Here is a 22,026-nt window from a genome sequence, read left to right as displayed (position 1 = left end):
ATACAGCGCTGGGGGGTTATATTACTGTATACAGCGCTGGGGGGTTATATTACTGTATACAGCGCTGGGGGGTTATATTACTGTATACAGCGCTGGGGGGTTATATTACTGTATACAGCGCTGGGGGGTTATATTACTGTATACAGCGCTGGGGGGTTATATTACTGTATACAGCGCTGGGGGGTTATATTACTGTATACAGCGCTGGGGTTATATTACTGTATACAGCGCTGGGGGGTTATATTACTGTATACAGCGCTGGGGGGTTATATTACTGTATACAGCGCTGGGGGGTTATATTACTGTATACAGCGCTGGGGGGTTATATTATTGTATACAGCGCTGGGGGTTATATTACTGTATACAGCGCTGGGGGTTATATTACTGTATACAGCGCTGGGGGGTTATATTACTGTATACAGCGCTGGGGGGTTATATTACTGTATACAGCGCTGGGGGGTTATATTACTGTATACAGCGCTGGGGGGTTATATTACTGTATACAGCGCTGGGGGGTTATATTACTGTATACAGCGCTGGGGGGTTATATTACTGTATACAGCGCTGGGGGTTATATTACTATATACAGCGCTGGGGGGGTTATATTACTGTATACAGCGCTGGGGGTTATATTACTGTATACAGCGCTGGGGGGTTATGTTACTGTATACAGCGCTGGGGGGTTATGTTACTGTATACAGCGCTGGGGGGTTATATTACTGTATACAGCGCTGGGGGTTATATTACTGTATACAGCGCTGGGGGTTATATTACTGTATACAGCGCTGGGGGGTTATATTACTGTATACAGCGCTGGGGGTTATATTACTGTATACAGCGCTGGGGGGTTATGTTACTGTATACAGCGCTGGGGGGTTATGTTACTGTATACAGCGCTGGGGGGTTATATTACTGTATACAGCGCTGGGGGTTATATTACTGTATACAGCGCTGGGGGTTATATTACTGTATACAGCGCTGGGGGTTATGTTACTGTATACAGGGCTGGGGGTTATATTACTGTATACAGTGCTGGGGGTTATGTTACTGTATACAGGGCTGGGGGTTATATTACTGTATACAGAGCTGGGGGGTATTACTGTATACAGCGCTGGGGGTTATATTACTGTATATTGCGCTGGGGGGTTATATTACTGTATACAGCACTGGGGGTTATATTACTGTATACAGCGCTGGGGGTTATGTTACTGTATACAGGGCTGGGGGTTATATTACTGTATACAGCGCTGGGGGTTATATTACTGTATACAGGGCTGGGGGGTTATATTACTGTATACAGCGCTGGGGGGTTATATTACTGTATACAGCGCTGGGGGGTTATATTACTGTATACAGCGCTGGGGGGTTATATTACTGTATACAGCGCTGGGGGTTATATTACTGTATACAGCGCTGGGGGGTTATATTACTGTATACAGCGCTGGGGGGTTATATTATTGTATACAGCGCTGGGGGGTTATGTTACTGTATACAGCGCTGGGGGGTTATATTACTGTATACAGCGCTGGGGGTTATATTATTGTATACAGCGCTGGGGGGTTATGTTACTGTATACAGCGCTGGGGGGTTATATTACTGTATACAGCGCTGGGGGTTATATTACTGTATACAGCGCTGGGGGGTTATTACTGTATACAGCGCTGTGTGGCTATTGCTGGAACTGTAACCGTGATTTCATTACTAGCCAAAACAAGGACATAATATATTGAGCTAAACGGTAATCGGCAGCCCGAGAGAAAAAATTTCCACGCGCGACGGGGAGACGAGAAGCAGAGCGGCATAATGGGAGACAAATCAACTTACTGGATAAGCGTCGGAGTCATCGTTGCTCATTTGCAGGAACCTCTCGGGTCTGGCTGAAGAATGCTCGGGCCCCTGGTAATCACATTAGGAACATCAGGAATTCAGAAGCTCTGTTCTGGGGTAACATATTACAGGCGGCTATAGAAGCGAATCCCTAAAGGTCCGAAGAAGCCATTGATTCCAAAGCCATCTCTTAAAATTGCTTCCCAGGAACGTTGGGCGAGGAGATCTGATTGATAACACTTGGCCTAATATGATATAATTCTCTGCAATAAGCCAAGAATAGCCCTGCTTGAATTCAGGTGTTTTCATCAATTATACATGGAACATCATGGAGGTATTAATGTGTTAATTGTGGTTAACTTCATAGGTAAAAGCATTTAGAGCAAATGTAAAGGAGATCCGCTATTGGACTGGTTGAAGTTAACCCTTTAAGTAACAGCGTGGCAACTTAGATTTACACCCCGCCAGAAAAAGGGGCTTAGATGTAACGTAAAGACGTTTTACTTTACGCAGTAGTAGATAAATGGAACAGCCCCCCAGCAGAAGCGATAGAGGTCAATACAGTAAGAGAACATGCATTGGATAGGCATAAAGATATTGTGAATTTAAGACAAGTCGAAGGACTGCTTAAGGTTTGAGTCTTTATTAGACTTGCGCATTTAGATTCGTGGGAATGTTAACGAAATTTTTCCAAATGAAAACAAAGCAGAGAGCTCAGAATTTTCGTTTCCATCTTCCTTGAATTTTCACTCCTACTCACAATCTCATTCGCAATCTCTCTCGAAGCATTCCTACCTTCTCCGCAAACCTTCACGTTAACAGAGCGGATACAGGGTAGAAGCGGAAAAAGAAAGAAGAGAGAAGAACGAATGGAGGCAAAAGAAGAAGCAGAAGTGCGGAAAGGAAGACGGGGATGGGCAAGCAGTCAGCAGAGAGAGAGATTGAGAGTGAATGTGAGAGAGTGAGTGAATGTGAGAGTGTGTGCGAGAGACAACAAAAAGCCATCAGAATTTCGTCTGAAACCGAAATGCCAGGAAACACAATTAGTTATTTAAAAAAACAAATAGAGCAAAAACTAAACAAAATATTCGTCAGAATCGTTCTTTGGTGCCTTAGTCTTTACGGCTAGACGGGCCAAATGGTTCTATGATGGAAATCTCTGGAGATAACAGGGACGTTGGGGGCAAATCAGGTAAATCAGGGTGATAGAGAAGAGCCTGAGACTCCTGAAGTGTCATGACACAAACTCTCTAAAGCCGGCCTCGGCTGGGACTTGTCATAAATCTCGTGTTCCAGTTAAATATCCAGCCCTCCATAAAGCGCAAGCAGATTTTAGGCCGGACAATAGATTGCTTTCAATGAATCATTCATGAGCTTCTTCTCCTGGGACACTCGCTATTATTTAAACTTCTGATTGCTGCGTAAAGAATGAGAAAGACAGACAGCTGAACAGACGTGCTACGGCCACCGACTCACCATTCCTTCCATTCCATGGGGTAAAAGTAAGACAATCCCATTGTGCCGAACCCACTTGGCCTGTCCTGAGCTGATGAACTGATCGATTATGCACTGGGCGGTATTATGAAAATCTCCAAACTGAGCTTCCCACAGTACCAAGGCGTTGGGGCTTGCCATGGCAAAGCCAAGTTCAAATCCTGAGAGATGAGAAGGATAAAAGAATTAAAATAATTAAATTACCTCAAATATACTTTTATTATATATTGAGCCAGACCACAATATCAGATTGATTGATCCATGTGATACATACTCATTCATTCATTCATTTACGCATTCATTAATAAATGAATGAACCAACCACTAAGAATGCAGATATCTTAATTATTCTGTATAAAAAAGTGATTCTAGTGCAAAGTTTAAAAAATCCTTTGTCACCATGGCAAAGAATGGAATATACCACTTTCTCGTGATTATTCTTAGTTTTTCCCAGCGGCATATAAAAAAGTAAGCTAAATTAAAAAAAAAATCCAAATATTTTTTTATCTATATAATAGATATATAAAACATTATCATTAAATTAGTAATTATTCTATCTTTGATTTTTTTTTCTAACATATGAAAATTAAAGCTCATTTATTAAAAAAAAAACACAAATCTTACAAAAATTGTTTATATATATATATTATATATATTTTTTTTATTACACACACATACACCATAAACATTATTATTATATTTAAATTAGGAAATTATTGTACCTGTTTGATTCTTAGTTTTTTCCAGCAAGATATGATCATTTTTTTTTTTAAATATGTTTTTTTTTTTTTAATAATAAATATATAATATTTGAAATATAAATCACGGCTAAAAAAACAGAAAACAGAAAGTAACATAACTGTTCATTTTCATTCACGCACAGACAATATTGCAACACTGGACTCCTTTGATACAGTGGATATTGCGCAACGTCTTCTAGAAACACCACCGCACTCCCTAACTATGTGTGAATATATTGGAGGAGATCCTTTAATTAATGCCCGACAGCAAGGTGCACGGCGGATCTCGCTGGGATGACGGACAGGGCCGGCGTCTATTGTTATTCACCTCACACAGAGCGACGCCAAAGGAAGTCGCCGGTAAGATCTCAATGGCAGGTGTCATGTACCTGTCATCTCCTCTATTACCAGCTAAAATTGCCTCTGGGAAAAACTCCTTAAAGACGCGGTACCAGCTGCCCTGGAGATTTAACATTTATTTATTTATTTGTTTATTTTAAATCTTATTTCTAGTCCAGTTTGATGCCCAAACCCTTTCCAGAAAAGAATAAATTTACTCAAGTAAAACATTTGTAATATTTGCCGGGAATGCTTACATGTCACATGACACAAAATCAGGCACTGATAGGTTGCTGCTACAGAAACGGAAAAAGGCTTCTTAGATGTAGTGTATATGTGCCAAGACCAGCGGTGTATTTAGGACCATCTGCCCCGGGCGCCACTCATCAGGGACGTGGCACACAGAGGTCTTAAGGCTCCTTGAAATTCCCTCTCTGTCCCCTTTCCCGCAGCATCTTCTTGTTCTTCTTTTTCCACTTCTCCCAGTGTCTTCTTTCTTCGTCCACTCCTCCGTGAACCAGGCCTCCCGGCACACCCTCTCTCTCTGAATGGGGGAACAGAGGAGAGGCTGTCCCAGGGGCTCTGCCCCCTTTTGTGAAAGTACTCCGACCCGGGGACAGCCTATCTCCCGTTTCTCCAATGCCCTGAGGCTCCCCCCCTTTTGCAGAAGTGCTCCGGGAGGCCTGGTTCATGGAGTAATGGACGAAGAAAGAAGACACAGAAAAGTTAACAAAGGAAAAGAAGACATAATAAAGTAGGAGGAAGAAGATGAAGAGGAGCCACAGGAAAAAACAGACAGGGAAATGGAAGCGGCTGATAGAGAAGGTAGTGAGACTTTGAGAGAGTGTGAGAGAGTTTTAGACAACATGGATAAGAGCGAGTGAAAGGGTAACATTTTAAAGAATGGGGGGTGGTCATCAAATATAGGATCCGTCCCAGCATGCCAAATACTCTAGGTACGTCCCTGGCTGAAACCCAGAGGCTAAGCTTTACCCAACAAACCGCAGGCCAACACAACTCCAGTCCTCGAGGGCCGCAAACAGGCCACTATCCCAGCTTGAGCAGAGACATATTAAAGAATCCAGGGTCTGTGTGCAGCCCTCAAGGACTAGAGTTGTGCAGCCCTGTACTGCTGAGTGCCATGAATGTGTCGCCAGGGCCAGAGAGGTGATCATGCAGCAGCCCCGGCACCTGATGACGTGACCCAGACGGCTGCATTTTTTACGTTTATATGGCAACAGCGTATCCGTACCCATGCGATATGATAATTAAGCATCCCTGGCAAAGGTGATCACTGAGACAAATGAAAGAATAAATCCTGAGAAGGGTGAGCAGCTCCACATAAGGGTGGGGTAGCTGCGCGAGGGGCGGGGCTACTCACAGAACGCATTAAGAGCGGGGGAGGGGACTGGGTGGAGAGGCCAGGGAATAGATCAAAACATGGGCGGAGAGTAGGCGTGGCCAAACGCTCCCCGGCTCCAGAGAAAGAAGAAAACACTCTGAGACCCAGGAAAGCATGGCTTTACCCGGGGAGTCTGGGTAAACACCCATGGCCCATACTCAATTAAAAGTCACGTCTCAGTCTTTTGTAGGTAAGATTTCAACCGGAATAGCGTCAAAAGGAAGGATTTCAGACCAAGTATTTTTCACCGATATGAGACTAATAGTAAAAACTAAAGCTCTGTAGCCACAAATTTCCCAGAACACACAGTAGAATTTCCCCTGGCAACTCTTAACCCAAGTCTAATTTTATCTGCAACATAAAGGGCCCATTTCAGCTGATTGGGAGACATGGCTGAGGAAATCTGCAATATGGCTAATTGGTCTGAGGGTTTCCTGCGCATATGCTGCTCCCTATTTATAGAGTGATTTATCTTCACTTCCATGTTCTTACAGAAAACATACCGTGACATTAACAAAATTTACCAAATATACCGTATTGGCTCGAATATAGGCCGCACTCCCCCCCCCCCACTTTAAGTCTTTAAAGTGGGGGTGCGGCCTATATTCGGGGTCTAGCGCCCGACGCCCGGGACATGCAGTTCCCGGCGCCGGGCAGGCATCAGGGTTAGGATACAGATCCCCCGCAGCGGTGCAGGGGACCCGTATCCTACTCTCTGATACGCTCAGACAGCCTCCCCTGCCAGCACTTTCAACGAGGGGAGTGCTGGCACGGGAGATTGTCTAAGCGCATCGTGCAGCGGTGAACGTCCGCACGATGCGTTTTACCTCTGCCCCCAAGACTTACCAGAGCAGACTCCCGGGTGTCTTGCGGGGCCGGCGGGGGACACCTACGCAATACGTGTATACAACTTCCGGTGCCGGCACATCCGCTGAGTCCCGGCACTGGAAGTTGTATACGCGTATTGCATAGATATCCCCCGCCGGCCCCGCAAGACACCCGGGAGTCTGCTCTGGTAAGTCGGGGGGTGGGGGGCAGAGTGGCAGCATATCTTGGGAGGGGGGGGGACAGTGGCAGCATATCTCGGGGGAGGAGGAGGAGGACAGTGGCAGTATATCTCGGGGGGGAGAACAGTGGCAGCATATCTCGGGGGGGGCAGTGGCAGCATATCTCGGGGGGGGGGGGCAGTGGCAGCATATCTCGGGGGGGACAGAGTGGCAGCATATCTCCGGTGGGGGAGAGTGGCAGCATATCTCGGGGGGGGAGACAGAGTGGCAGCATGTCTATTAAAAAAAAAAAATTCTTTAAAAAAGCACCAAACTTTTAGGGTGCGGCCTATATACGGGGGCGGCCTATATCCGAGCCAATACGGTATTCCACACACGCTCGAAGATACTTTTTGGCATTTCACAGGATGGACTCTTCAGGACTTTATTGGACCAGCCAGAAAAACGAGGTTGTGGCTTTTAGAGGTGTAGAACCCTGTCGTACACTCACGCCGAGCAAACAGTCTGAGCTCCTGGAAAAGAGGGGCATCAGAGGACTTGGGTCTTAGAGAGGAACTGTCTTCTAATAGGGGGGACACTCGAGAGATATGGTAACCTTGTGTCCAGGCTCCATCGAAGCAGCCACTGTGCTGCTGACCTGCTAAGGTGCCTTCAGGACCAGGGAAATTGTACATCTAACAAAACACCAACATTAGCATTCTTCACATGGACTCATACTCCTCTTCAGGTGTCCAAAACGGGACATCTTCATTGGATGGATTATTAGAATGTGTTATCGGAAGGTGAGGGTGAGGTCATAGGCTAATGGGGGTAAGGTCTGTAAGCATGACCAAGGCCACCTACCTTACCCCTTGTGATATAGTGAAGGTGGCTGCATGGGAACGGTGATTGAGGTCTTTGAGGTCTTCCCTACCAGCTGCTGATCTCCACAGCCTTCAAAAACAGGACAGTAGGGCATTTTGGTGGAACAGAGCTCCAAAAAAAACCAGTTAATGTTTTGTCTAAGTGGAACGGCTACCGTATTGTTGCCCTAATTCTGGCAAGGAAGGCTTGGTATCAGGCAGCTGTTTGGCTAGGATCAATGCCACCAAGCCCACCTCGTATTTGGATTTAAGGATAAATGTCCCTCTCTTATTTTGTCCAACATATACCGAAAAAAAAAAAAGATTTCCAACAAGTGTTCACTCACCCAGAACCCCGTATTCAGAGAGCGAGCTGTTACACACGGTGTACGGAGCCTGATTCGGCCACAGATGGTTCATTGGGACACAAGTACGACGGTCCACATCCTGATGATGTAACACGTGGTGCCGGTGACTGCAAGAACAGAGATGCATTATGGGTGTGAGATTACCAATTGCAATGTGACGTCAGGGATATCTTAGACTTTCAATTAAGATATTTGACGGCGGACAAGGACCATTTGGCCCATCTTTTCTACTGTAGAGACCTTAACCGTCGTTGGTCCCTTCTTAGGTTCAGTAACCATATGCATGTTTCCATTCCCTTATTGTATTGCCTTCTACCCCCTCTGTTACGAGGCTGTTCCACCTAGCTACCACCCTAGCAGTAAAGTACAAAAAGTAATATTCTCAAAAATCCCATCCATGATCGTCATCGGGGAAGATTTAAGTATGATGGAACGGGAAAGGCCGCAACGCAGCACTTAACACAAAATTACAGCAAGGTCATTTTTACCATTTATAATAATTATTAACTATAACGGGAAGAGCAATGCGCACAGGTTCAGCCCTCCAGCAACATGGCTATTATTACTGTGCCTAGTCCTCTCTGTAATGTACCATGTGATTAACCTTGTTTAACCCCTTTATTACTGTTGCCAGCTAATGAAAAATATATTTTCATTAATAATCGTATATCTTTAATAATTTTATATATTTTTTTTATATTTCTATCTTTTAATGGAGCCTTCGGTAGTGTAAAATATTAAAGATTCTATATCTGAATTAGAATTCCGTTGCTATTGAATAGTATTTATAATGCGTGGAATACATTTGTTAAAAAAAATGGACATTTGAATACATGTTTTTGCTGGCAAAATGAACTTAACGATTCATTTTTGTTCTTAAATTCTCTAATGTTTTTAGGGGTTTATAAATCTTTGTATAAGAGAGCAGTAGCTGCCACTCTGCCCCCTCCAGATATGCCCCTCCCTGCCACTCTGCTACCTAGATATGCCCTAGCGATGCGCGTAAACAACCTCCGCTGCCGGCACGTCTGCGCGATGTGCTTTAACAATCTCCCTTGCCGGCACTCCCCCTGTGGGAAGTGCTGGCAGGGGAGGCTGTCAGCGCAACGTGTAGACATCCATGGCTCCCGGACAGTAGGATGCAGGTCCTCTGCAGCGCTGCGGGGGATCTGGATCCTAACCCTGCTGTCCCGGGCGTCAGGCGATACGAATTGCGCATTCCTGCGCTAAACCCCGAATATAGGCAGCGCCCCCCCCCCCTTTAAAGACTTAAAGTGTGTGGGGGAAGTGCGGCATATATTCGGGCAACCATCGTTACCGATTAGAACCGAGGGTGACAACATGATGCAATAAAACAAGGATAAATACAAAGAATCCATTGTGCGGGGCACCTACGACTTTAACGCAGCCCTGTACATAGATTTTCTACACGTATCTTGTTAAGGAGCCATCTGGTCATCATGCCCAAGAGTGCTTCAGGATCTACTCAGAAGAGCACAGGTAATTCAATCAGTGTCTGATCGACAGCCGTGCTAATGAATGAGCCATCTGCTCTCTTCTGAAGGAAAGCAGACAAAAAAGATGCACCCTTGAGGCACCTCGGGTGGCAAGCGTTGGCCAAATTAGATTACACATTCCAATTACATGTTTAGAAGCAACAGGCGCACCCCATGATGTTGTATTCGGATGTCTTTGAGAAGGTGGTAGATAAGTGGAACAGTTTCCCAGCAGATGTGGTAAAGGCTAACACAGTGAGGGAATTTAAACATGCATGCGATAGGCATATGGCTCAGACGAGAGCCTGCACTATACGTTGACAACAGAAATTAGTTTTACAAACAATAGTTCATGCGCATATCTGGGATTTTATCGAGACGCTTTCATCCATCCTGCTTTTTACAGGAGACAAATAGGGGTGTAACAGAGACAAGAAGGAGGGGCCGCATGCATTTAGGGAGGGGCTAACTACAAATAGTCTCAAAGAGGCAAGGAGTGGGAGTAAACTGGGTGGGGAGAAGGTGTGGCCAAACGCCACCAGGTTTTAACCCCTTCAATCCCAGGGGTTTTTGGTACCTCAAAGCCCAGAGCAATTTTGCCATTTTTGGGGTATGTCGGTTTAGCGATGATTCTCTGTTCCTGTGAATAGTGTACCCATGTAAACTATATATTGTTTTTTCAAGGAGAGATAGAGCTTTCGTTTGATACCATAGTTGGATGATTAGCTGAAAATTTAGAATGAGAAATTTAGTAAAAACTAGCGAACATTAGAAAAATAAACAAATTTTTTTTTACATTTTCCCTCTGAATCCTCACAAAATTAGGTAAAGTGATGGAAAATCCCCTCCAAGTTTATCAATTCAGGTGTCCTGATTTCAGAAATACCTAATTTATATAGATTTTCCAGACTTTCCCAGCACCAGGGAGCATACTATTAGGTGTACAATTTTGTATAAATTTTATGCCTATGGCTTAACGGGTTTGGGGGTTGTGAACGGGGGCAGGAGGGTTATACTGGCTAGATGTTATGCTAGGGAAATGGGAAGTAAGGGTTTTTTTTAAGAATTTTTTTTATTATATTTTTTTATATTTTTTTTTTATTATTTGTTTTACATTTTTTTGTATTTTTTTTTATATATATATATATTTTTTTTTTACACAGTAATGGTTAAAGGTCCTCCTAGGACCTCCTGAACATGCCAGTGATGTCATAATGACACCACAGCTCACATTATAATTTTTTTTAGTATTATTTACATTATTATTTTAATGATTTTTTTAATGTTTTTTAAATGGACTAATGTTTTTTTTTTCTGCTTTTCTCTTTCAGGACGGGAGGGGGAGTGAGAGAGATGGTTTCTTACTCCCCTCCCCGCGATCCCCCTGCACCGATCACACTGTGATCTCTATGCAGGTCCTCACAGACCTGGATAGAGATCGCAGCGTCTCTGTGCCTCATCGGAGGGCAGGATATCCCCGCAGGGTGTGAGCAGTGACGCAACCCGGAAGGGAATACCCGATCGCGCGTTTGCAACTGCGCGATTGCGCGATCGGGCACTTTCAAATGTAACAGCTTACCGGCTTTCATGCCGGAAGCTGTTACAGGAGATCGGGCAGCAGAAAGCCGGCGATGCCGGCTTCTGCTGCCAGGGGGGAGTCCAGGCTGTGAAACGACAGCCTGGTCCCCCGTGCAGCGGCAGGGATGTGTCCCTGACGCTGCACGAAGGGCTGGACGTACCGGGACGTCCATAGGGGTTTCTTAGTGGGCGTTTTTTTGGACGTCCCGGTACGTCTATAGGGGATTGAAGGGGATAAATCCAGTGTGGTGTATTTACCTTTGGCACTGCCCTAGGACCAACCCGGGACATCATCATCATCCACTCCCCTCCAAACCGCCATCTTTTGGTCAGCGTTGGGATATCATGACAGAACATCCCGGAGCTCCGCCTTTTAAGGAGGTAGATATTAACTATGGAGGCACGAGGCACAGTCGTCCATAGAGTTAATTGGATGGTTGAGGAGATCAGGGACCTCTCTTTTAACCAGCTCTTGGGCGATCAGCCTCCCTGTTATGTGGCAAAAGGCTGCTTCGGGCCTTGTCTCTATAAGCCAAAATCCGCCACTGCGCTAACCCGGAGGACCCAGTAATCAGCTCTTGTAGTAGAATAACTGGTATTCTTTACTAACCATTAACCAACAAAGCCAATATCTAAGCGATTTTGTGTTTGGTCTTTTCCAACATGTTCTACGGATACATCAAAAGAGCTGAGAGTTCTACTCTTCCTCCTACGGTGCTCTGAGGCGTCATTAATCAACGGGGGAAGGGGACACCAGGGCACGTTATGAAAACAGAGATGACTGAAGCAATTACTGTAATCCATTAACTCTCTGAGTAATGAGTGGGGCCAACTGACTGAATCACACCAATATGTTCAGCTCCGTAGGCAGTCAGGCAAATGGGCCATTACACATAATAGGCGCTATCGTTGTATTACTTGCAAGGTATCTGCCGGTGTCAGACGAAATGAAAGCAAGCGTCTTCTCGCACCCTCCCCTGCAGTAATGAATGTCAGGAACAAATTGGTCTCTTTAATAGGTGGCGATTACTAGCATAATTCAGGACAGGTGAAATGGTACAGGGTTAATTGAATTAGATGCAGCGTTCTGTCGCCTCAACATTTCACAGGCATCGACAAGAAGCAATCTCTGGTTCGGGATAACGAGAGGAGAGCGAGATGGTGAACATCAACGCCGGTCTGCAATGCCATTAGATGGAGGCTGCTGAAATATGGGAAAAGCTGGCATCTGTCAGCCCGGGGCAGACCCAACCAAAGGACTTGAGTAATGAGGCAGTTCACAGAACATTGGTCAAGTGTCACATAGAAAGCATGATGATCCATCTCTGTTCTTATTGAGGTACTTCATAGAAGAGGGATACGACCCAGTCAGGGTGTAAATGCTGACCAAATGCACCGTGGGCTACATCTGGAATTCCAAAAGCTCAAAATACACAAAACAAAAAGGTTTTGACCAAAATATCCAACTCCGGTAAGCCTTGCCAGCCTTTTGCCAATTAAAAGTATCATTTTATGACAGGTCTACACAACAAGGTGACCATGCATGGTCAACCACAGTCATAGAATTTAAGAATCTACCACATGTTCTGGGGTGAATCCTGAAATGCGTAATGGAGGCACCGTGGCAAGGATTTTTTTTTTGGACTTGGAAACAAAATTTGTTGTCACCCATCCTCACTCACTCTCTGTCACGATCCCATACATTCTCTCTCAATGTGTCTCTATCCTCTCCACCAACTGCTTCTGTGTCTTCACAGCTCAGCTTCTTCTTCGTGTTCTCTGGTACTCCATTCTACGTTCTTCTCCGGGGATCCACTGCGTTACTCCGGAGGAATAGGGGAGAGGCTGTCCCCATGGTGCGCACGAGGCTCGACCCTTTAGCAGAAGTGTTCTAGGAGGCCAGAATAAAGCAGATGGATCCGTGAAGAAAGAGAAGCGTTTCTGCACTTCTTTCTCCGCAGATCCATCTGGCATGCCTCCTGGAGCGCCCCCATGTCAGGGTTGAGCCTCAGCGCGCACCACAGGGACCACCTTAAAATTGGGAAGAAATTACCCCTGTGGTGCGTGACAAGGCTCCACCCTAATGCGGAAGCGCTCCAGGAGGCAGGGGTAACGCACCAGATCCCCGCAAGTAGTTGATCACCGGAGTAGAAAGAATAAAGAGGCAGATAGCACAAAGAAGAAAGAGAAGAAGCAGAGAACAAGAAGAAAGAGGGTAGAGATACATTCGAAGTGAGTGAGAGCGCGTGACAGAATGACAAAAACTAAATTCAAACAAAAATTCTGAGCTTTCCGCTTGTTTTTCATTAGAGCTCCCTCCTAGTTTTTGGAAAATCACACAGATGAAGAAAACTGGCAAACTCTACAAAGTAATTGTTTTGCATCCCTAAACTCCAAAAATAATTAGTGTGGTCGCCCTAGGCCGAGGTGGTTCCAACCTTTCATCATAATGCAAGTTTTTAAGTTTTACTAAATTCTGTAGCTTGTATATGGAGTGAAACTGGAACAAAAAATATATAATATAATAGCCAGGGGCATTGGACAAGTAAAAGCAATATATATATATATGTATATATCTCATTCACGTCCAAAACAGGATACATACATGGATTAAAGCCCCTCAGCACAACATGACGAGGGGCTCCATGGTTTTGTGTTAATGTGTGCAGTAATAATACAAAAAAAAAATAAAAAAAATCCATAATAATAAAAATAATAAATAAAAAACCCACAATAAACACCTAAATGAACTGGCAGGAACGGCAAGCCAACATACCCTTGGCACGGCCACTTACCTAAAGGTTCCCCTTTCTACATCCTGCCCACTGAGACGAACATGAATCCCCTCTTTCAGTAGTGACCCAAAGGCCATGTACTCCGCCAACGCCCAGTCCACGACGCGGTTCTTTGTCATTTCCATTCTGCTTTTCAAAATCCTAGAGAGCCCTGGAATTGAGCACAGTTCCATCAGCATGCCGGCGATATAATACAGAGACTTATTACATGCTCCCCTGATCATTCTGTACTTTGTTAAAACCTTTCAACTGATGGCATAGGTGGCACCGAAATATCACCAACTATTTTGGGTGAACTATTAACTGGGCAAAGACCAAAAATACGTAGAGTCTTTGGGCACCCTGACTGGTCTGCGGCTACACGGCCCCATACGCAACAAGCTGCGATGCTCTGCGTGTTCTGATGCTTTCCTATCAGAACCAGCACTTTATTTTAGCAATTTGAGCTCCAGTAGCTCCAGCAGCTCATCTGTCGCCTATGACTCTGTTGCCAGTTCATGGCTTTTCCTTCCTTGGGCCACTTTTAGTACCGACCGCTGCAGACCAGGAAGACCTCACAAGAGCTGCGGTTTTGGAGATGCTCTGACCCGGTCATCTCGCCATCACAATCTGGCCCTCGTCAAAGTTGCTCAGATCCTTACACTTGCCCATTGCCCCAGTCTTGGGGGTCATTAAGATGTTTTTTTTTTTGGAAAACGCAAGATGAGTCTATGTTCTTTCTGGTCAGCAATAGTTTTCAGCTTGCGACCCCCACCAATGGAATCGTGAACGCTGACCTTAACGGACGCAACTGAGGCTTCCAGCTATGACGGAAGCCTCCATCACTGGGACCACTGGAGAAGCCTGACTGCCAGCCTCCTCCCTATTGACGATGGGCCCTGGGTTTGTAAAGGCTTCTGTGGCTACCCCCAGCAGTATCATCTCATCACTGGCTGAGGGGATTGTCTCCAGCAGACAGCCAGGATCTGCCACCAGGGAGAGGCCGCCATTCTTTCAGTTTAATGTTGTATAAATCAGTCTCCCCCCCCCCTGTTGTATTGTTAATCTCGTTACTGCCCCTGTTGTCTCTGGGAGGCAGATTAAGGGGGCGGTTTGTGTCCCAATATCTTGTTTTATGTTAATGTGTGTTTTGCTGGATATATCCAGTCCTGTGTGTGAGAAATAAATCAGTCTTCGTTTGGTTTTACCTACACTGAGTCTCGGCGAGTGACTGGGGAACCGGGGAAAGTGTGGTGTCCCAGGCTAAGGGAGCACAAGACAGCGGAGGTAGTCGGTCGGACTAGCCAGCTCCGTGACACCAGCTGTTTACATGTTAGTCTGGGTTGTTTTGTGGTCTCCTAGAAGAGTCATCAGTGGGCTCTTGGAGGAACGTTGGCGGGTCGGTAACTCCTGGGAAGGTTCACCACGCTCTTGCTGTGGTTCACTGAAGTCCCAGAGCCTTAGAAATGGCTTTGTAACTCTTCATATGCTGCTTTTTTGACATCTTTTATTCAACTTCCCTTTGCAGGTTCTATTTAATAGATTTTAACAGGGCTGGCAGTAATTATGCTTGGGCGCATCTAGTGAAATTGAACCCAACTCTCAATTACATTTGGTTAATTTGGTTGATTTAGGGACTAAGAGGGACAATTACTTTTTCACATAGGGCCAGGTAGGGTTGGACTGGCCAGGGATGAGATGTAAGTAGATACTAGCCCTACGTTTGTCGTCAGGGGCTAAAATGAAAAAAAAGAAAAAAAAAAAAGAAAGAAATGCCACCATATAACAGTTTAATTTTTTTTTGCGTGATTAATAGCCTAACCAAAAATTATATTCTAGTAGACTAAAAGTTGCAGGGACGTCACTCACCCCCATGAATTTTAAAGTCATCTACAGGCACAGAGCTGGCCACAGTGCCAATATGCAAAAGCATATCTTCAGGTATCCCAGTCGGGGGACAGGTCATACTTTTCGGTTCCCCATCCAAAGTGAAAAATCCTGGAAACGGGGGGGAAAAAAACAGGAGGGTATAAGAATTTCAACCACCTACCCTACCCTAATCAACGCATATCTCTTCTCTCTCACCTGGCCATGGAGAATCCAACCAGTGCTTGATATTGAGAATTTTTTTATCTTTGGATTGAGTATAGGATTCTTCGCAGATCTTGTCATACTTCGCTATCTCTTCCTGAGAGATAAAACATTACACAGGAATAAAATCATCCTGATTTGCTCACCTTACTAGACCAATGAGTTGGGGGGGGCAACATTCACAGGTCTATATTGGTGCAATCAATTTACAGATTTTTTGAGAATTCAGCAGAATTCCACCACTTTAAAATAATAATTAAAAAAAAATCAATCAAGAACATAATTAAAGGTTCACAAAAAAATATGATCATGATAGTTCAAAGGGGCCACCAAAGCACCACATGGTCCTTCACCATAAGGTCCCATTCCCTATATATCTTCTTCAGAAAATAGAGCTTGTTTTTCAATAAAACATAGAGGACATTTCTGCTCTCATGTACACAGGGTTAGGGTTTTTTTTTTCTAGCCTCTAACTAAATGTGTCTCCTGATGAGACTATTGTACTAAATTGGTATTTGCAATATTTGAAGTCACAAGTACCTCAAACTCTTGTAAGGAAACTATGCCCTCTGCAATCATCTTGTCGGCATATTTCTTCAACACCGGGACCTGCTTATGTATCTGTTTGTACATGAGAGGCTGCGTGAACATGGGTTCATCCATTTCATTGTGTCCGCTGCGACGGTAAGAGACCTGCAGAGGAACAGGCACATGCGAGGGTGACCTCTATCCACACTACTGATGTTTTATACAGTATTAGTAACTAAAATGGGAAATTTAAAAATGCCTTTGCTTCATTATCGGGACGTTCTTTCAGTTTCCCCTCTGTCTAATATGAGACGCAAAGATATAATGATTAACCCGTCTCAATCTGGCATTGTGTATGTGTGTGAGAGAGGTAAGAGAGGGATAAGTTAGATAAAATCTGATATTAACAACACAGCAGGGTCCAAAGGAAGTCACATACGCGCATAATACGGGCATAAATATCCATACGGCACAAGCATGCACTTACCAAATCCACCACCACGTCCTTGTGAAAGGTGTTTCTCCACTCCGCAGCCACGTTGCACACATACATAACTGCTTCGGGATCATCTGCATTGACATGAAATATGGGCGCGTTAACCACCCGTGCCACATCTGTAGGGTATGGGGAAGAGCGTGCCATTCGAGGGTCTGTAGTGAAGCCGATCTGGAGGGTGACAAACCTCGCATTACAAATACCACAAGGTTTGGTTTAGAACGTTGAGGACAATGTCACTTTTATCCCAGACCTTTTGGTTAGGTTCTGACATGTTTGGGGCTTACTGAGACGACACTGTGCGTAAAAGTTTGCATGTAACCCTAAATGTACTATGCGTGTTTTGTAATAACAAGAAGTGTATTGGTATTAGATATACAAGATGTTACTTATTTTACCGAAAAAATAAAAATTTCTTGTTAATCTACACATGATGCTTATAATTGCTCCTCTGATCTACACCTCAAATAATCCTCACATCACCACGTAGTTACATGTTCACAATCAAATGTAATGAGCATCCTCAGATCTTGATGTTACGCCTCAAGAAGACCACTCGGGGCTTCGTCTTTGGTCATGAAAAAATGTAGAAGTATCATGGATGCTGGCTTAAGGTTGAACCACTTCTTCTGGTTAGCTTGGTAGTAGAGGCAATGATTAGGTCCATTTTATATTTGTTTACCTGGTTATTCACAACAACATGGATGGTACCGTTCGTAGTGTAGGAAGGGAGGTCACTGAGGTGGAACGTTTCGTAGACGACACCTTGTCCAGCAAATGCCGCATCTCCATGAAGTAAAATGGACATCACCTACAGCACATACAAATTGTGTTATTGTGCATCACCTTAGTGATTCCCTCTACGCCCCCTGGGATTTTAATCAATGTGACAACCTTTTTTCCTTCAACATCCCCTCGATAAAACTGTTCTGCTTTCGTTTTTCCTTGAACCACTGGATCCACAGCCTCCAAGTGGGAAGGATTGGCAACCAACGACAAAGTAATCTTCTTGTTTGTGACGCGATTAATCCTCTCGTGGTACATTCCCAGATGATACTTAACATCCCCCGAGCCCTGGAGTAGAAGAAGAACCAATACCATTAAGGATTTGTAAAGCAACGGTCCCCGAAAGAGGTCCCATCAAAGAGTTTATTCCATTCCAAAAACTAAAATCAGAGGTCCAAGGAAGGCAAAAACACATGTAGCATTTCCAAAATATATATGGTCCAATTTATAACATCGTTGAACTGATTAAGTAAACTGTTTTTGTTGTTAAATATCAAAAACAAAAAAATTACCTCATCTGAAGCTTCCAGCTTGGAGTCAAATTGGCAGAAGATCTGCTCTAAATCTTTACGAATGACGTTGGCCAACACGTTAAGCCGGCCCCTGACAAGCAAAGAAAATGACACACGTGGCACTACTTTTGAGTGAAATTTTGAAGAGTCTATTATCTTTCTTTTAGGGAGAATACCCAAAACTTAAAAAATAAAAAACCTACTTTGCCTTAAAGTATACTTATTTATCTATTTTATATATCAAATGAGAGCCTCACAGAGAATGTTACTGCTCGTTGTAAGAAAATTAAAGAATAGTTTCCTGCTCCAACATTTCTTCAATCAAACAACTATAAGGCAATATATTTTTAATGTAGGCGCATAGTAAATAAATATTATAAATCAATTTTACCTATTGCCATGCTTGGGAACTCTCCAGGTTGGACCTGGAGTCTCCGGGTGAGTATCTGCTTCCCCGGGTCTCCGAGTCAGTTTCTCCGGGCAAGACACACCCACCCACTACCCGTGTTCTGGTTGTTCCCCACCCCTTTACCTCCCACTAAAGCCTGTCAAGTGTTAGCCCCACCCATATTACCCATTTGCCCTGCCCAAACATGGAGCCACACCCCAGAGGAACTCTGGGGAGCCTACCCAGGGAATTCTTATCAGCCATTTAGCATAAGAAAGAAAAAAGATAGTAGGCTTAGGTTTCTTCCATGTAACTTCAGCTTCCCTTTCAATGATCCGTACAACAATCGTCTATTTTCTGTACAACAGTATTTTTCTGAATAAAGTCAAGAATGTTATTTTGGACGCAAGTTAACTTTATGTAATAATATTTTAAGTCGTTACCTTACTATCTAGTGAAATAAGGCTTCTACTGTATCCGTACTATGCTCTAAGAGGAAACAATACAATAAGCCTTACCTATGCGGCATGCCCATTATCACATACTCCACTCCCATCTCACTGGATTTGTCGATAATTGCTTTTAAAGCTGGGATCATCACCTCGCAGCCTTCCAACCCAAATCTTTTCTCCGAAGACCATTTGCGTGCAAGGAAGTCCTCAAACCTAAACAAGGGCAAATAAAAACACTTCGTAGACGTCTTCTCCACATCAACACAACAGGTCCAGGCTGCCTCGTATCTGGGTTATCAACCATCGAACGGTCAAGACCAAGCCAGAATATTTGAATATAGGCAATAAAACACGTGGCTATTACGAAGAGATACCTGGTGGAACGTACTAGCCTCGCCAGGAGAGTGCGTTTCTCTTCGTTTGTGAACTTCATAATACCCGGAGTCTCAAATTTTTGTCTGATCCACTGGCACTGCTCGACGTCATTGATGAACATGAATTCCAGCCCAATGTGCTGACAATATGAATCCTTAATAATAAAAAAAAAATACATAATTATATGGTCATGTCGCTCCTACCAAGAAAGCGATCCATGAAGTAACATAAACGGAGAGCCGTACCTCCAGCCTCCTGATGATCTCTCGGAGCGAGAGGGCCGATTCATTACCTCCAACGTAAGTGGTGGTTGGCAAACGGAAAACCTTATCCAGATCAGCTTCGTGCAAACCGTAAAACCCTGTTGGGGGACAAAATTATAGAACAAACAAAAGAAAAAAAAAAAAGAAAAAAAAGATAATATACTGTCAAGCAAAGCTAGGGAATCAACTTTACAGGCAGAGGGTGACAACGCAGCAGGCCAACAAAAGAGTCACTTAAAATATGCAGAGAAAACTAAAAAAAAAAATTGGAATTTTAAAAGAAAAAAGTAAAATAAAAGAAATCCTAAATCATCAGCAAGAGGTTAAACATAATAGAAAGGCTAAAGCTGGCAAAAGGGGTCAGGAGGGCAATAGCTTCCTAGGCTGCTGTGATTTCAAAATTTTGGGCCAATATCTGAACCTTTAGCCACCAGATGTTCTAGATGTTTCGGGCAGCGTACATTGTGCACACGGTCTGACAGATGGGTTCCACTGGTTTATTACGGGGTCACGTGGCTGGATTTGTTCCCCCCCTCCCTGGATGAATTATGTCGGAACGCCGATGACAGAAATAAGTCTTCACGTCCATGCTTCGAGTATTAATGTTCTTTGGAGCCCAATGACGCGAGGAGTCTAGGAGTTTGGATTTATAACACTCAAGATGTATCCTTGTGTCTTTCAGAGTAAAAAGAATAGCAAAATTACCGAAAAGCACACCAAAGGTCAGATCCTAATGGAAACTGACTGTATTTGACAGTTTAAATACCCTATGAATTACCGTCCTCTTAAAACAAAGCATATCACGATCGATAACCGGACAGCTAGATCACGGTTCCAGTATTTAAAAGAATGAAGGCAACAAGACGACACGACACTACACAAATTCTATAAAAAAAACAAAAAAAAAATGATATTTTATAAAAGGTTAAAGACTATTCTTGTAGGCTTAGGAAGGTCGACTGTTTTTTTGGGGGGTTTTTTTGGGGGGGGGAATAAAACGTCTACGGCGTTGACCCTGAAGATCTGATGCAAACCCGAACGTCAGCTGCAGTGTACATTTTCATTAACATTTAATGGATGCTTGGGACTTTATGTATCAAAGAGGACAGCGCCGGACCAGCGATCCAAAACATTACCGTTCTAGATTCCGCTCCGTCGGCAAACTCAGAAGAACGGGTCACGTGGCTACTTCAACAAACTTGAAAAAAACCATGAAACATTGATTTTATTTGTCTTCTCCTTGCTTATAATGAACGATAGGAATGTCATGTTCTATATCTCTAGGATCGCTTATCAATCTACGCAGTCAAGAATTAAATCATATATCGCCTGCTTAAGCTCCAAAAAAAAGATCAAGTTGGTAAAATGAAAAACAACAAAGCTTTTCAAAGCGTTGCAAGCAGCTGGAGCTCATTAATCCGTGGCTTTAATATGCGAGATACTATTCAGCCAGCGCAGATCATCCACCTCTTCATGACAGATGCAATACCTTACACTCAAAAACACAACCATCAATCACTCAAGGAGGCTTCTCAGCGAGAGACAGTTCTTAGCCCTGAGAGATAATAAAAGAAAGGATTCGGAAAACATCTCGCATTTGGAGAGACAGCCCGCGCCGCTAAAGCAGAAACCGGCATCAAAAAAGCATCCTTTATGCCAGACACGTCAAGAAAGGGACGCATGTACAAACCACACCGGTATTTATGTTTAAAAAAAAAATAAAAAAAAAAAAATAAAAAGCACCGAAAGTTCAAATTCCATAACAAAAAAAAATAAATACAAAAATTAAAGTTCGGCACCCAGAGACGCGCCACGAAGACAAATACAAGAGGGCAGAGTTTTGTTAGGAGGGGACGAGGACAACAAGAGAGAAGAATTAAGCAAAAAAAAAAAACAACTAACCAGCAAACGATGGGCAAGTGTAGGCATAGTCGGGAAGGGCAGTAATGGGGCGAAAGGGGCAGCTTCTCCAGACACAGGGTGAGTGGAGTGATTTAACTACCCAACATGATGAGCCACATGATGGCCATGGAACTGCCCAGTTTGAGGATTAACCATAGCTTAAATCTGTAGGAGGGTGAGAGGGGAATAGGGCGGCTGTCTCACAACCCAATGACCAGCAGAACCAAAGAACCAGTGACCCCCACGGAGAGGATTCGCATGCGCTAGCTGAAGAGATCCCAGACTCATGGGCCTAGAAAGCTGTAAAATCGATGGAGGTCTATGTTGCTCCAACGTGGCCTCCTTGTGACGCTGAGCAGCTGAGTG

General features: G+C 44.0%; 1 protein-coding gene across 4 annotated transcripts in view; it reads right to left on the bottom strand.

The window, feature by feature from the left end:
• Positions 1-22,026, bottom strand: part of LOC149274178 (2-oxoglutarate dehydrogenase-like, mitochondrial) — a 37,007-nt gene that overhangs the window by 7,034 nt on the left and 7,947 nt on the right. For 2 of the 4 annotated variants that reach the window (XM_089505719.1, XM_089505721.1), the window contains 14 exons: positions 19,741-19,856; positions 19,495-19,649; positions 19,187-19,333; positions 18,281-18,371; positions 17,877-18,056; positions 17,665-17,793; positions 16,974-17,153; positions 16,499-16,651; positions 15,953-16,055; positions 15,737-15,865; positions 13,889-14,039; positions 7,999-8,126; positions 3,304-3,482; positions 1,825-1,896 (listed from right to left, as the gene is read on the bottom strand). In XM_089505719.1, coding sequence (XP_089361845.1) covers positions 1,825-1,896; positions 3,304-3,482; positions 7,999-8,126; positions 13,889-14,039; positions 15,737-15,865; positions 15,953-16,055; positions 16,499-16,651; positions 16,974-17,153; positions 17,665-17,793; positions 17,877-18,056; positions 18,281-18,371; positions 19,187-19,333; positions 19,495-19,649; positions 19,741-19,856 — 1,913 coding nt within the window. Of the gene's footprint in view, positions 1-1,824; positions 1,897-3,303; positions 3,483-7,998; positions 8,127-13,888; positions 14,040-15,736; positions 15,866-15,952; positions 16,056-16,498; positions 16,652-16,973; positions 17,154-17,664; positions 17,794-17,876; positions 18,057-18,280; positions 18,372-19,186; positions 19,334-19,494; positions 19,650-19,740; positions 19,857-21,892; positions 21,944-22,026 lie in introns of all 4 variants that reach the window. The other 2 variants (XM_089505717.1, XM_089505720.1) reach the window with 2 other exon arrangements.

The sequence above is a fragment of the Sceloporus occidentalis genome, unplaced genomic scaffold, assembly GCF_023333645.1.
Source record: "Sceloporus occidentalis isolate IW3139 unplaced genomic scaffold, rSceOcc1.0.p SCAF_344, whole genome shotgun sequence".
NCBI classification, from domain to species: domain Eukaryota; kingdom Metazoa; phylum Chordata; class Lepidosauria; order Squamata; family Phrynosomatidae; genus Sceloporus; species Sceloporus occidentalis.
The sequence above is the reverse complement of the archived record's forward strand: the minus strand, read 5'-3'. Positions and strand labels throughout refer to the sequence as shown.